At 37.9% G+C, this 16,827-nt stretch overlaps 1 protein-coding gene across 5 annotated transcripts in view; it reads right to left on the bottom strand.

Moving 5' to 3' along the window:
• ptprua (protein tyrosine phosphatase receptor type Ua) overlaps nt 1-7,514 on the bottom strand; it is a 235,975-nt gene extending 228,461 nt beyond the window's left edge. For 2 of the 5 annotated variants that reach the window (XM_026241054.1, XM_026241057.1), the window contains exon 1: nt 7,141-7,514. In XM_026241054.1, the coding sequence (XP_026096839.1) occupies nt 7,141-7,210 (70 nt within the window). In that variant the 5' untranslated portion in view covers nt 7,211-7,514. The remainder of the gene's footprint in view (nt 1-7,140) is intronic. The other 3 variants (XM_026241053.1, XM_026241056.1, XM_026241055.1) reach the window with 3 other exon arrangements.
• Between the last annotated feature and the right edge of the window lie 9,313 nt (nt 7,515-16,827).

Genomic DNA, 16,827 nt, shown 5'->3' with positions numbered 1-16,827 from the left:
TTTTTTTTACATTTTCCTAGTATTTTTTAGGGTGTTGGTAAGAAATGTTGAATGATTATGAGCATGTTGGGGTTCTGGATGGTTGCTATGACTCTGTTACGAAGCTGAAGGTGTTTTGAGTGTTGTAGTGCTTTGCTATGGTTTTTGGGTGGTTGCTAGGGCACTGGTATACAGTTGCTAAGGTGTTTTTTTTTAGTGTTTTCTATGTGATTACTTACAGGCTTAAGTCCAGTAATCCTTTTTCAGGGTGCCAAGCAAAGATCCTTGGTCTGTTGAAGTAAGATACCTTTTGTCCACCATCCGCATGATTCTAGGTGTCTTTCATGTTCATATTGCAAATGAAGCGGGATGGTTCATGAACTGCATTCTGCAATAATCAGTAAATCACATCACTGTTTTTACAGCTTAGTGTTAATCAACCTATTCTGAGTTCACTACAGTCAGTCTTTTCTTCTTTTGTCCCCATTTGCAGACGCCTCCATTCTTAACATCTGTATGCTAAGAGAAAATAAAATTGGAGATATTAAAGGCTCCCTTTGCATGAAAAAATGTGTTGCCCTGGTGATGGAGTTGTGAGGAAGGAATGAGGCTGAGGGGCGGGTGCCCCGCTGGCGCAACACCATCTGTCCCGTAATGGCTTCTGGGAGAGGCAGAGGAAACAATGCAGTGACAGCACCTGTAGGTCAGAGCTGACAGGCCTTGCATGCTAACCCACGATGTCCTGCAGCTGAGCGCAGTGCAGGGATGCAGTGGTGTGAGATGCCTCAAGGCTGTCTGTTTAGATGCAGGACAGGAAGGAGATGCACAGACTGCACATGTGAAGACGATCTTTTGATGCTATGAATGAATTAAAAAACAAACGTTTCTCTTATGTTCTGAGCCTCAGAAAATGCATGTTTAAAGATATTTTATTAGAACAATGTAAACACTGATTTATATATATATATATATATATATATATATATATATGTGCAGTTTTACTGAGAATAAGAGACTAGGAAAACATGAAATTTAATTATTCACATATAAAGGGACATCTCAAAAAAGTTGAATATCATGGAAAAGGTCTTTATTTTTTGTAATTAAAATTAAAACAAAAATCTCTCTATTGCAGATTCATTGCACACAAACTGAAATATTTCAAGTTTTTTGTTTTAATTCTGATGGTTACGACTTAAAATTAAGAATTCAGTACCTCAAAAAATTTAAATATTCCATTTTGAGCTTGATTAGTTTGATTAATTTTGAGTATAAATACTGGGTACCTCTTGGGCTAATTTAGAACATGCAACCACTACTGACTTGACAGTTGTCCAAAAGACAGAGTGCTGTATCAAAGTATATTCACAGAAAGTTGAGTTGAAGGAAAAAGTGTGGTAAGAAAAGGTGCACATGCAACAGGGATGACAACAGCCTTGGGAAGACTGTCAGGAAAAGCTGATTCAAGAACTTGAGAAAGCTTCACAAGGAGAGGACTGAAGCTGGATTCAGTGGCCTCCATGCCACACCACTTTGAAGCAGTAATTCATGCAAAAGGAGCCCCATCCAAGTATTGAGTGCATAATTAAACCTGCTTTGGAAATCTTGAACATTTCTGTTTAGTAAATCTTTTTTTGATTGATCTTTGATTGAGGAAATATTCTAATTTTCTGAGATACTTATTAAAATTATTAAAAATAATTGAGTTTGTGTGCAATTTGTTTTGAATTAAATTACCAAAAAACTTATAAATGTTCCATGATATTCAAATGTTTTGAGATGCACCTGTACATACACTGCTGTTTAAAAGCATGGGACTGTTTTTTGTTTTAATGATGAACGATAAAGACTATGAAGGAGTCTTTTTCTACTCACCAAGGCTGCATTTACGTGAACAAGTAATAAATAGAGTTGTTCCGATTCCGATACTAGTATTGGAAATATCTCCGATACCACAACAAATTCTGGCATCGGCATCGGCATCGGCGAGTACATGAACCCATATACCGATCCGATACCATTTTCTTAAACAAGACTTCGTTATGACCGCCAGCTTTGCCTAACCGCTGCACCGCTGTTCTTCTTCGCTGCTCAGAATTTATTGCAAACACAGGAAGTTGTGCTGTGTTGCCACAAGCAACCCGTTTAGAGCAGCGAAGAAATGAAGACGTGTTAGCAGCACTGATCTATGATTGGATCGCTCATCGCGTTCTAGACTGCCAACAAACAGTGAAGCCGCTTCTATATTATAGATCAGTGGTTAGCAGTAAGTCTCTGTAGTACCGGTAATTACAGACTCCCGAGTATATTCGGTCCCCGCAAGTGCTTTCAGTCGCTTCCGTGTTAGTCAAAGCGCAGGGCTCCAGACAGTAGCCGAATATATACTAGTGTCGGTGAATATTAAACTGCGAAATACTACTTAAATATTACTCCTGCAATTGCTACATCTCTGTGGGTGACGGGCGCAGATGCGCGGGAGCTCACTGTTTTGTAGTCTCTGCCGTGTGTCACTATGTGAGGACACGAACACATAACCCGTCACTTCATGAGAATTTACCATTTCATTTGAGATAACTGTCATATCATAAACAAAGACACTCAAAGATCTTCATGGCAGCCCATTAAAATAAATGTTTGGTTTAACATGAGTAAATTGGCAATATATTATGCTACTGTTGGAGCCTACAGTAGATTTAGCTATGTCTCTATGTAGTAATAATAATATGTCTCTATTAATAATAATAATTATGCCTCGACGGTTGCTTGTTTTTTACTTGTTTCATTGTAAAGAGATTATCTGATTAATATATATTTTTTTTTATATTCCTAGACTTATTTGTTGCAGTTTTTTATACAGTTATATTGTAAAACTAAAATACCTTTTTTTAGTTTGCAGTGTTAGATTTTTGGCTGCATTTGAAGTTCTTTTTCGCTTAAGAAAATAAATAATATTACTGTCAAATTCATGTCAGATAATAAAAATACTGTAATAAAAACAGTAGTTCACTATGTATTTGTTCATGTTTTATTAAGGGATCAGTCTGAAGCACACCATAAAATAATTCTAGCAATTAACACAGAGCTAGTAGTATATACAGCTGTATATACAGATACACACCCAAGTATCGGATCAGTACTCGGTATCGGCCGATACCCTGAGCACAGGTATCGAAATCGGTATCGGGAAGAGAAAAAGGGTATCGGAACATCTCTAGTAATAAACATCAAAAATTGTGTGAAATGGTATTACTATTAATGAAATTATTAATTTATTTTACAATATAATTTATTCCTGTGATGCAAAAGCAAATTTTCAGCATCATTACTTCCAGTCTTCAGTGTCACATGATCCTTCAGAAATAACTCTAATATGGCGATTTGCTGCTCAAGAAATATTTTTCGGATTATTATCATTGCTGAAAACAGTTGAGCTGCTCAACATTTTTTTTTCAGGATTATTTGATGACTAGAAAGTGCAAAAGAACAGCATTTGAAATTGAAATATTTTGTAACTTATATTTTGTATTTTGTAAATATTTTACTTAATTGCTATATTTATGTTAACTGATGTAGATACACCAAATATTGACAACACTGTCCGAACGAAGACTATATTTCAGCACAGTCATTCGAATTATAGAATGTGAGCAACAAACTACATAAAATGTGAGCGTGATGTCTTCAAAGCCTCTGAAGACAGTATGGACACTGTACAGTGTGAAAGCATTTGAGAGAATGACTAGCCCAGCGGTTGCCCTCTGCTGCCCTCCTTTATAATATCAACCACCTACTCTTGCTCTTTTCTGCTGACTCTGGTGGGCTGCTGGGATTTCAGGACACTCTTCTAGTTCAATTCAGTCTTCTATCGTTTTTCTACCTACAGTATCACTCTCTCGCTCTAATGTCTCCTGATACTTTGAATACAACTCAGTGTCATGCAAAAAAACTATAACCCGGTTTTGTATGTTCTCTGGGATTAAAGCTGATTTGTGTAATTTTTTTATGTTAAAATGCTTTCTCCCATTGCAGCTAAATGTGCAAATAGAGTATGGTTCCATCAGTATTAGACAAGTAGATTAGTTAACATGAACCAACAATGAAACATACTTAATAAATGTTAATTTCGACATTTATTAATACTTTATTTAAAAACATATCTGTTAATATTACTGAACGGGCCTGAGCTAACATAAACTATGATGTATTTTTACCTTACCAAAGATTACTTATTACTGTAACAAATGTTTTGCTCATCGTTAATGTGTGATAACGCATTAACTAGTTGGACCGTATTGTAAAGAGTTAATAAATGTGTTTATTTGGGAAGAAAAGAGTGTAGAGTAAAACTAGCACTAGTCAATTGCATTTTATTGGTCATTATGCACATTTCTAACTGCAGAAATCACCAATCGCAATCAAATTTTTCAATAAAATCAGGTAACAAACATAACATTTACAATACAGTAATTTATTCATCTATTTATTAAGACAAAGCCTTCCTTTTATTGCTATGCCTTAATCAGTAGATGGAAGTTTAATGATGCAGCAGTGATCAACATCAAATGGAAAGCTGAAAGCATTTCCTTCTTATAAGTTGCCAAACACAACAGTATACGGCAGAGAACTACTTTACTCGTTTGATAAATTAAAGGCCAATTGTGTGGTTTTCTACTGTAACTGTCAAAAGACAGTGAAAGAAAGAGCAATAGTTGGTATTACATCACAAAGCAGAAATACGTGAGTGAGCTTGGTAGGGAAGAACTCACAGCGTGCTCAGTTATTAAAAGAACACTTCACCCAAAAAGAAAAGAAGAAATAAATCTAAAATGATGTACTAGCTCAAACCCCATTCGTGTCATTCCAAGCTGCTTTCCTGTTGTTTTTTTTCCCACTGAATTTAAGGGGTAACGTTCTGAAGACGACTCGTTTGATGTTTTCCAAGTCAGCATGATGAGGAACAAGCCAAGTTGTTGTTTATAGAAAGTCTTCTCTCTGGTGAATCTCTAAAATCTCATCCACATCCCATTTTAAAAGTAGAACACGCCAGTTTCGATGTCAAAGACACCAAACGCCAATGGAAAACCAATGCAAAAAGACACGTGTCTCTGAATATGTGGAATGAAGGATGAGATTTCAGAGTTATAATGGTGTGGAAAATTATCATTGAATAATTGATCATTTTGAATGGCTTAATAAGACTTGGAATACAGAGTCATATTGACTAGTTTTATGTGTCTGACTGATTGAATTATTGATTGATATCAACGACAGAATTGCCATTTCGGGGGTGAACTATTCCTTTAAAACCTGGCAGTGCCTAGTGAGCAACCATTCTGTGTCCTTGAACACATTTTGTGAGATGCCCACTCACTTTAATTTGGATTACTGCATTGAGAGACCCTCTGTAACCTTCCTCGCCCCCAATCGCGCGCACACACACACACGCGCTGTCAGTGTGTCAGTGAAGTGAACTTGCACTCAGGTCTCATTACCTCCCACACACACCCCACTGTGTGTGATGCTGTAATCTGACAGTATGAAGGATGCTTCAAAGACACAGGAAAATCGACTTAAACATCACAAAACATGCAGTACGCTTCCCGAAATCCATCAGTTAATAGCCCAACATATACTCTGACAAAATGTAAATGCCACCAAATAGACAGAACAGAACTATGTAGATAGTAAACAACTAAAACTGCACAGTATGCACTTAAAACATTTATTTCGTCATGTAAGCTAAAATGTTGCAACATATATATCTATATCTATATATATATATATATATATATATATATATATATATATATATATATATTTTTTTTTTTTTTTTTTTTTTTTTTTTAAACACAGTGTCTGAATTGAGACAGAAACAAAATCATTTCAGAACAGTTCCTCATGATCCCGCATAGGACAAGCGTTTTGAAGAATCAATGGATGGACTGATTTTTTGCAGTTTAACAGTCACACATTTATTTGCTGGGTACAGCGTTGAAACCGATGCAGGAGCTCAAAAATGCTTGCTCAAACCAACACGACCTGACAAGCAAAGCCAGAGCAGCTACAGCAATGATATCTGATGGCATGAAAGTGAAAGCAGGAGACTTGAAACAAGCAGAAAATGTTAAGTCTGACAGAAGCTGATCCTCAGGACATCCCTCTTCATATTCTTTTACTCACTGATTCTCAACTGAAATGAAATATTAGATTGGATCTATAACAGCCATGAATACATGAACAGTAAATAGAGGATGGATCATCTAACTGCGAGTCAAGTTCAAACCACAACATGGACAAAACTGTTTCAACAAAGAATATATCGATTAATATTTTATAATCCCCATAAATTTCATTTTTATTACTTTTTTGATTAGCTGACTAATCAACTTATAATTTCCTAAAATAGTTACAAATAAATATTGTATTTGTTCTTCTTCTTCTTTCTTCATGATCATGTTGTTCAATGCCTTCTTTCTTTCTTTCTTTCTTCCTCTGAGTAACAAAGAAGATGTTAGGCAGAATGTTAGTGGCTGACAGTCTCAGTCACCATTCACTTTCACTGCAATTTGTATCTCTTCAATGAAAATGAATAGTGACTGAGTCTCTGAAACCGCCTGACATCTCCTTTTGCGTTCCACAGAAGAAAGTTGATCAGGTTTTGGAACAACATGAGGCGACTAGATTATAAATGATAACAATTTACATTCTGGATTAACTTTTCCCTTTAAATTGTTAAAAATCTTTTATTAACCATTTATATATTGACTGATGGGTTGAGCATTTCTGAAATATAGCTTCATATCCAAACAGCCAAGCTGATATTTGAACTTCTAAAGCCACCGAAACATTGATTTACCCGTACACACATCTGTCATAATTTAACATCAGTCCTCACGTGATTATCTGAACAAGAGAGATTAAGATCCATAATATAAAAAAAACAACAACACTTGAATCTCAAACGATCACTGATTAAATCTCCATGAAATGTCTATGAAAACTTATTTCAACTTTCCACCTCATTTATTCAGATTCATCCTAAATCTGATTTGGCTCTTCTGTGATTCCCGGGACAGGTTGTGTGTGTGTGAGTGTGTGTGTGGACTGATGTGGACCGTACGGCTCCGTGTAATCAAAGTCTGTCAAACACTCGTGTCTTACCTGTTGGCCCCTCCAGACTCTCCGCACAGACCCTTGCGAGGAGGAACAGCAGAACAGCACACAGATGCATAGCAGCGTTTAAAGTCCAGCAGGTGAAGGCAGGTGAGACGCTGTGAGCGAGTGTGGTGGTAAATATCCTGCTGCTGCGCCACTGAGTTTCATCCAGAGACGCGCAGCGCGGACCCCAGATCTGCCCGCTGACGTCACGGCAAACTATCAAAGCCCTCTCAACTCCGCGAGCTCTACCCCACGAGCAGAGGAAGGGCTATGGCGTCCCCCGGTGGCTGGTCACCAGAAACCATCGGTCAGCTGCTGTAGAGATCGTTGAGGCAACCGACGCTTAAACGCAGGTCGCATTCGCGCGCTATGAAACACCTGGAGTTGTCAGCGCGAGCATTCAGTCGAAGACTTTAAGGAATATACGGATATATATATATATATATAACACCCCCTCTCTCTCTCTCTTTCCCTCTCTCTCTCTCTCTCTCTCTCTCTCTCTCTCTCTCTCTCTCTCTCTCTCTCGGCTTGAAAACAGAGGGCAAAAGCTGCTCACAAAGGATGCTCACGCCAGATGTTGATTTGATTTATTTAATAGAAGTTAATTGATAAAGAAAATCTTAGCATTTTTACTCAAGTGCCTAAAACTTTTCACAGTAGCCTACTGTAGCTTTGCAGGAAGACTTCTTCAAGCATCTTGGAGACATTGTCACAGTTCTTCTGTACTGAGTCTGTCTCAGTTTCATCTGTTTCTTCATGTAATCTCAGACAGACGATGATGATGAGATCAGATCTCTGTGAGGAGCACTGGCTGCTGTCCGACGAAATCACGCTGGAATATTACAATTGATGGCAAAAAGAATGTTTGTTAATGTAAACTGATATTTACAACTGACACACTCCAGCAAAACATAGAAATCTTTTTTTAGCTGGTGAAAATACTAGTGTTCTAATAATTTTGGCCACCACTGTACATATATATATATATATATATATATATATATATATATATATATATATATATATATATATATATATATATATATATATACAAACACAGTTGTACTCAAGTTCAAGTTCAAATAGAACTATATATAACACCCGCTCTATTTATCAAAGAACTCTCTTCATTATCCTTTTCTTAACGTCTTACATAGAACCTTCTTCACTGTTTGGGTTCTTGAGACGGCTTCAGTATGTTAAATTATAACAGGGTCCTTGGTTCTTCTCATGGAGTTTAGACCCAACCCCACTCAGTCACATCTGAACCAGATGAAGACTTTGGGGTTCATTAAAAAGTTAGACATTACAGAAAAGAATGTCTGTGGAAAAATAAGTTGTAGAGGTAGCATTCCTGCATTACAAAGAGAATCATTTCTTAAAAAAACTAGAGAATAAGAAGTTATTTGCAGAATGAGGAAAGGTTGTCAGGCTGTGAACCTGTTTAATTGTACTGGAATTGAAAAATGAAGGCAAAAGTCCAGGACCTTCATTTTTCAACAGTGCTTAGAAAATATTCTGTATTTTGTCCAAGGAATGAAATTGAAAATGTGTGCAAGTACAAAAAAAAATCTGTATTTATTAAACAAGCGCACGCAGCCCTTTCGTAAGCACCAGAAAGTAATCATTATCGATAAATCCCACATGTTCTTAAGCACCGAGCTCATTCATAGTCATTTGGATTCAGAAACGCCTCCATTGAGCCATATATGGTGACAACACCTCCTTTTATGAATCTCTTAAATGTATGTGTCATCACCGAAATCATGGTAAAGAAAGTGATACCGACTGAGAAGTCATTCTGTGCTCTCACTAAACAGTTCAGCCATGACACTAAAGCTACTTCTCAAATGACTTCCCAGCTGTCTTTTATAGCCTTTCACACCAATTATGCAAATATCTAGCTTGAACTATGAAATCGCTAATTGAGTATTTGCAATTAAAGGACACAGGGAACAAGCGGCAGCACTTTCTTTTTGTATACCACCGTTCCACCACTAGATTCTCTGCACAAGCTCTGCGGCTTGTAAACAATTCAGAATCCATTGAATGTCCATCAATAGAGAACGATGCTTTTGTTTTTAGAGTGGTGAAGTTACAGGATCTACCAGCACAGGCTAAACCCTGATCCTGACTTCTGTTATCAAGCTGCTTGAAATCTGAAATGAGCCTATTTCTGAGTGTCATGGGTGCATTTTATGTTGTTTAGGTAGGCAGCTCACCAAGTCTGAAACATGGCTTTTGTCTGCCGGCAGCCTAGATAATGCACCTGGAAGGATTTCTAGTTAAAAGCAGATCTGCTGAAAGCTTTTCAGGCAGGTCAGTTTATAGTATGCTGTCTTTTTCCTTCTGTTGATGGCTTAGGGCTTCTTTGTTGCACTTTAAAATGATCTGCTGATCCAGGTACAAACACGGTGGTTGAGAATGATTTAGCGATTAAAAAGGAGAGGAAAACAGCTTCTGACATTTTGTTGTCTGACAACTGGTTTCTGCTTTTAAACGGTTCACAGAAACCGTGCTTCTTTCACAGCTCTTGAAACACGAAAAATGCCACCGGAGGCATGTTTGTGTTAAATGCCGCTAAGCACAATATCATTTCAAGGTTGACATTAGCCTGATCTTTGCAGATTATCTCAAAATAAGACCGCATATTTGGAGAAATCGTGCCTGAAATAGTCTGGAATTAAAAATGGGTTCCTGCAAATCCCATTAATATTCCAATTTAATTACTTCTACAATCAACACTGATTCACCCGCACAGTTGACTAGAATCACTTAATCAATTTAGATCCAGTGTGGATCCCAAATCATCTTTAATTACACAGCCTCAGCCTTTATTCCCCAGCTTCGGTTCATGAATCTTCTCAATGATGCTAAACAAAGACGACTTGGCTGGGTGGGTGGTTCAGTTGTATCTGTGCTGCACCATGGATGGGAATGCAGAGATTCACATCTTCCTCAAGGCATTTCCTCTGACTGTTGTCATTAGACCCGTCTGCATGGCATCTGCTGTCTGCTCCGAGGATGTCATGTGATTCCCCAGTGCTAAACTATACTGCCTGTGAATAAGAGAGAAAGTTAAGGTTTGCAGGGGAAAGAGCATCTAATGGTGCATTCATGTCATATTGGAATTACAGTAATTTTATACCAATAAAAAAGTTCACTTCTCTGTTGAAACTCATGATTTCATGAAAACTCAGGTTTAAAAGTTTGCCCCCCAAGATTTTCTTTCCTACGCAAAGATGCCTTGAATATCTGTTACCTGTGTGGGTTGCAAAAGTTTCAAACTCCAAAATAAAAACACACTTAAAGTCATTGTATACTGTATGTTCTGACTCTATGAATGTCAGTTAATTTGCAAGTGTTCTAAATGTCAGTGAAAAAGATAATTAACTCCACATACAGTATTTCGAGCATGCATCATATTGGACTGTTTTTATTCAGCAAATAAAACTGGAAGCTGATGACACCAGAAGTTTCGCACATTACAGCTACAACAAGGTACAATAGCTGTGGGGTAGAACCCCTTCAAAAGATATTAAAATATAGATCTAGGTTACTAATATATATCTTTTATGTATCTATCACCCTAGTGACAGCTTTTGTACTATTAAAAATGATTAGATGAGGCAGGTTTGTTTTATATCCTATTTTTCTGAATGAATCAGACGTCTCACACAGTCACAGAATAAAGCTTACTTCTGCATAGCAAATTAAAGGTGGAAAGAGCTTAACAGCACAGAGACTTTTCTCTCTTGTTGTCCGTGTTGACCGTGTTCCAGACTACGCCTGCAGTGCAAAGTGGAAGTGGAATGGGGGGTGGATTTGCCTGGAGTGAGTTTTTTATTTTTTATTTTTATGTTTAAAGTTAGTGTCTGTGTTTTCTCTCAGGAATTAAAACAGAAGTGTGTGATTTTGCCTGCAGCCAGGAGCTGTTTTTTGAAAATCAGAAGTTCTGTGCTTTCTGTCACTTCATCATGTTTTGGACCAGTGGTTCTCAGTTCTGGTCCTGGCACCCCACACCTGATTTAGATCATCCGCTCGTTAGGTGAGAAAGCTGTGAGCTCAACTGAGTGTGGCTGATAAGAGACAAAAGCATTACAGCGGAACTACAAAGTATCTGCAATTTTGAAAACTCCTTCAAATGCATTGTCGGAATGCATCCTTCATTTGCTGGAGTGAAGCCGAAAGTATGCTTCCCTTGTCTACGTTCCAAAAAGCTGTCCTGCCTCCACAAGCAGCATATGGAGGTGGGAAGACAACAAGGCATGTCTGAATCCACTGATTGTGTCACGTACTGACTATTGACATACCCTCATAATACTGATTTTTGAAGGCAGCATAGATGGTTATTTTGCTGCCTATGATTACCCATAATCCTGTGCATTCAATTCTGCAAAAGTTGAGCTAAAAAAATAGAGATGGCACCTGAAAACTGTGGTTGATGATCAGTTTGCGAATATATATATATTGTTTTATATGTCATGTCTAACAAAAGATTAGTAATGCAATAATTAATTAGTTATCTCTCAATCACTGCATTTCATTCCGAAGGCATCCCTATGCCCTAAGGCTGTAGGGGACCTAAAATACTTGGAAGACACTTCTGCATCTTCTTGAGCCAATCGAGAAGGGGTTATCATTGCACAATTAAACCTGTATTAAGAATTATGGGAGCTAAGTGTCCATCAGTTGTAGCCTTCATTCCAAAGGGCCCTTTTAAGTGGCCGGTTTGAGCACTTCAATATGGCGGCCATGATTGTTCTCACTCTGAAGTGCCCTTCAGAGGCAGATTTATTTGGAATGCAGGGTTTAAGTTGTCGTAGATCATTAAAGGTGCATCTCAGTAAATTAGAATGTTGTGGAAAAGTTCGTTTATTTCAGTAATTCAACTCAAATTGTGAAAGGCATGTATTAAATAAATCCAGTGCACTATTTCCTGTGAGAGTAGCCTATAATGCTGTCTGTGTTTCTATAAAGTGGGGCAATTCAAATTTTACAAGGACAGCCTAGATTCTGACTCACAATCTCTAAGTAAGTTTTAATATTTAAAAAAAAAAATTGCCACTGACTATTCAAATGTGAGTTTTGAGCAGTGTAGAGCAGCGGTTCTCACTTCCAGTCCTCGCGCCCCCCTGCTCTGAACATTTGTATGTTTCTCTTATCGCTTCAGATGTTTGTTCTATTCAAACATAAGTGCCCTGCGAAGTAGCATCACAGGATATTCTGCCATGATTCCAGTTCGAAGCGAATGTATGTGTTCCATTCAAAGTGCATTGAAGTGTGCAAGACGTGAATTTAAATTGTATTTATTTACAGAGGTATATGATGTCACTTGTGAAGACGTTGCGCAGCACAAATGCATGAATGAATGTTCAGAAGTGAAGCAAACTTCAACAGATTTCCCCTGCTCCGGGAGTATGGAGCAATGAATGCTGTGTAGTGTCCATGTCAATTGGAACACAGTTCATGCACAGAGCTCACTTTTAATGAGCTGATTATCTGAATCAAGTGTTAACAAAGAGAGACATACAAAATGTGTTTAGCAGGGAGTCGCGAGGACTGGAATTGAGGATCCAGTCCTTGTTGTTTCTCCGATCACCATGCAGACATGGTTTTATGTTTATGCTGCGTGATATGCAACACAATGCATAAAAAGACAATATTTGTTTTGTAATGGGTTTTAATTGGTTTTGTCTCGTCGCACCAGGACACATGCAGCATAACAGTATGGTAAGGGGCATAACATTTCCATCACATGCTTGAGGTATTCGCTTTTCGCTTTTCAGAACAATGCTTCTTTGCAAAAATCTATGCGATTTAGAAAGGCGGGGGAAAAAATAATGTGGTTTTTTTTTTTTTACCTTAAACCGCATAAACACATTTCATTACACCAAATACACAAAATAATGTTCTTTTTAGCTCCATCATATGAACCCTTTAAAACCCTTTTATTTTTTGATAGTGTTTTTGGGATATAAATTGATGTAAATAGTCTTCACTAGAGCTGAAACATTGGTCCGGAAGACCCACAGTCCTGCAGAGTTCATCTCCAACCCTAATCAAGCACACGTTAACAAGCTTATCAAAAGACTTGTTTGAGATGCGTCCGCACTGCGCAGACCGATCAGCGTATGACATCAAAGTACCATGAGAGAGATTGGAGACTCTTTAAGCTTTTGAATTACTCTTGCTGTACTTTGATGTCACGCATCGATCGTTCTGTGCAGCGCTGATGCATCTCGAAGAAGTCTAAGGTCTAAGGGTTACTAGGAAGGTGAGTTTTTATCAAACTTGGAGCAAAATTCAGCAGGACTGTGGCTCAGAGAAAATTATTGCTAGGGTGGTGTACGGAAATCTCAGTTTAACAGACAAGGATTTATAGGTAATATTTTACTTGGGCACAGTGATATTTCCATGGGGCTTATGACCCAGTAAAAAGGGTCTAGTGATGCCCCTGCTACAAGTGTGCCTCACACGTCCTGAATTTCCAGGTATTGGTCATAAATCCCACCTTCTCCGTGTAAACCAATGAGACGTAAGCCAAACTTAATCACATTACACTTAAAACATATTTTTCACAAAGATGGTTTCCATCATTTTAGGTAGTTCTTATCATCCTGATGTATGTTCAAGTGTTCGTTTTGTGTCGTCACGATTGTGTTCCTGGGATTGGATCTGCAGGTGGGTGGGACTTTGACACCGCGGCTCCCCCTTACGGTCACTACTGTGCAGACTCGGACTCCAAAATGTAGTAAATGTACTTTTATCCAAAGCGAGTAAAAAACATGATAATGTGCCCATTACACAAGGTTTGAGTCATCGTTCAAAATAGTAAAAGCTAGGACAGGAAGGGATAAAGGATTATAAGAGAACAGAAAAAGTGAAGACATAGAATGTTTTCTTTTTTTTTTTTTTTTTTTTTCTTTTTTTTTTTTTGATTTCTTGAAGATTGTAAGGGATTTGGTTGTCCAGATGGAGTTCGGTAGGTCACTTTACCAACAGGGTTCAGTGAAAGAAAATGTCCTTGAGAAAGATTTTGTGCCTTTCTGTGATGGGACCACGAGCTGCCGCTCATTAACCCACTGCTGGCTTCTGGAAGGGATGTAGATGCGTAGGAGAGAGCGGAGGTAGGAAGGTAGGAAGGCCATTGCAGAAGGAGAGAAGAGGCGTGACTCTTGGGGACATTGAAAACAAGGTGAGCTGCTGCATTCTGAATCATTTAAAGAAATCTGACTGCACACGTTGGAAGTCTAGCCAAAAAGCATTACAGTAGTCCAGCCTAGAAATGACAAGGGTCTGGATGAGAAGCTGTGTTACATGCTCTGTAAGGATGGGTCTAACCCTAACCCTAACTTTTGTAAAGGAATACATCTTGACTAGGGCTGTGCGATATAGCAGAAAAATTAGGTTAGATATCCGATAGCATGCTAAATAATGTGATATTCGATATGTGGTACGATATTTCTTTTTCTAAAATCTATTTAAATTGAATTAAAATATATTTATATAACCAACATATGTTTCACATTATTTCAGGGAAAAAAAAGCATCACAAGAACTCCTGAACGTGAACAGCCATGTTTTACTGTTCCATAAAACAAATGGGTTTTTCTGCCGAGCATAGCTGATGCAAATTGTTGTGCTTCACTTTGAGGAGACTCTAAAATTTGTAGTGTTTGCCTTTTGTGTTGCCACTCAAGATTTACTTGTTTTTATAACTTCAGTCTGCATGGCATCATGATTTTTACAACCAAAATACTGCAACATCTTTGAAGTGCTTCTTCGTTTTTGGTGTCATCGTTTTTGAAGTCATTCTATGAGGTGATTGACCATGGCGGTTCAGGACGCTCTTTAAAATCCTGCCACGATACTCACATTGTTCATTCTTTTTTGTCAAATACTGTACTTCCAACTCATTGATGCGAAGTAAACATTTGCCTGTTTGGTGATTAGATCGGCACGGTGCTTCTCGTCCGGTGTGCGACCCCTTTATCTATTATCAGATTAGCTCGCTATGAAAGCATCGCGGCTTGTTGATTGTCTTGCGTCAGAGCATGCACGTGCATATCCCAACTAACATCCACATGCCAGATGCTATACCTACCACATAGACTGAAAATTCTTTGAAGAATTAAATCACTAATTTATCGCAAACCATTGCGATATGCATATTACGATATGCAAATGTGCAATATTTCAATAATTTTGATCTATCATGCAGCCCTAATCTTGACTACAGAATACTCATTACCATGACATTTAAGGACATGCAAACTCAAATAAGAGTAAATTGATTTATAGCAAGTAATCTATCTATCTATTGATTTATCTATCTGGGTTGAGAATCTGATACCTGGGTATACAATGTTTTATCAATATTTGGGTTCAAGATATTGTTTGTGTATTCTGTGTGTTTATTTAGTCAAAATTGTGATATTTTGAAATCTTTAACTCACTTTTGTCTTTTTCATCTGCATTGGATTTTGGGGTTCATTATATTCTCTGCTCAGTCTTCGAATCTTAATATACAGTAGTACCTGACAGTGCAACAGCTCCTGTGAGACCAGAGCCTCAGCAGGCAGCAAACCCCTGCATTCGATTATATAAAGTGAGAGTGTAGTGAAATAGACAGTTTGTAAAATGTTTCATATGACCCGTTGGTTTCTCTGGAGAATGTGATTACAGTTCACACCTCTCTACAGCACTGGTTGACTGACTGGGTGAGCTGCAATCACTGCCTTTATACTACATCAAAAAGAGCCTGTCCTCCAACAAAAAATGACCATATAGGTCGTTTGTGCAAGCACCTTATTACGACCTATATTTACGTTTCAAAGTTAAGCGCCCTCTAGTGGGCGTAAAAATAATGACAGTATCGCGTTGCATCTGTCGTCATGAAATGACGTATCACGTCATTACCAATCAAAACGCATGTTTATATAAATGCAACATGTAGGCGTTTTACACTGATCTCAAGGTATTTCCTACATATTTTACTAGGTTGCTTATTCGTTCGAATGACCACACCTGACCCCACCCCTAAACCTAACCCTCACAGAAATCATGCTAAATTATGATTTATTGAGCATATACATTTTCATGCACGTCCGTTCCCTGGGGTCAAATCCATGATAGCATGATTACATATCAAGGTATAACACAATAATCTACTAACTGAGCTACACGAAACACAAACCTGAGTGCAAATAAAAGAATACAAAACATTAATATGAAAACGACATTTTGCAGATAGGTGCGCAATTGTAGGATACGCTCTTATGGGTCGTATTTCAGGGATTTGGACAAACGACCTATACGAGCATATTGGTTGGAGGACAGGTTGTTCTGAACATATACTGTATGAGTGTTTTGGAGTGTGATCAGTGATATCGGTGTGTTTCCCGAAGAAAGTCCAGATGTGACAAAAACCAGTTTCAGGAACGCAGTTAATTTTTCTTTCTTTTTATTTTTTTATTTTTACTTAAACTACTCTGGGTTTGAAACCTTAGGCCTACTACTAAGTACATACCATACTAATTAGGCTGATGCTATAAAGGCTTACACTTAACTTATTAGAGCTTCAGTCCCTTTGGAAAAGCTAGAGGTTAGTCTTGATCATGGGCACAGTGGTGATATTTTAAGAGTCAACCTTGTTCCTGTTGCTCAAACAGTAGCACATGGCTTCAT

This window comes from Carassius auratus, linkage group LG44F (assembly GCF_003368295.1).
Source record: "Carassius auratus strain Wakin linkage group LG44F, ASM336829v1, whole genome shotgun sequence".
NCBI lineage: Eukaryota > Metazoa > Chordata > Actinopteri > Cypriniformes > Cyprinidae > Carassius > Carassius auratus.
This window is presented reverse-complemented; position numbering and strand designations above follow the sequence as displayed.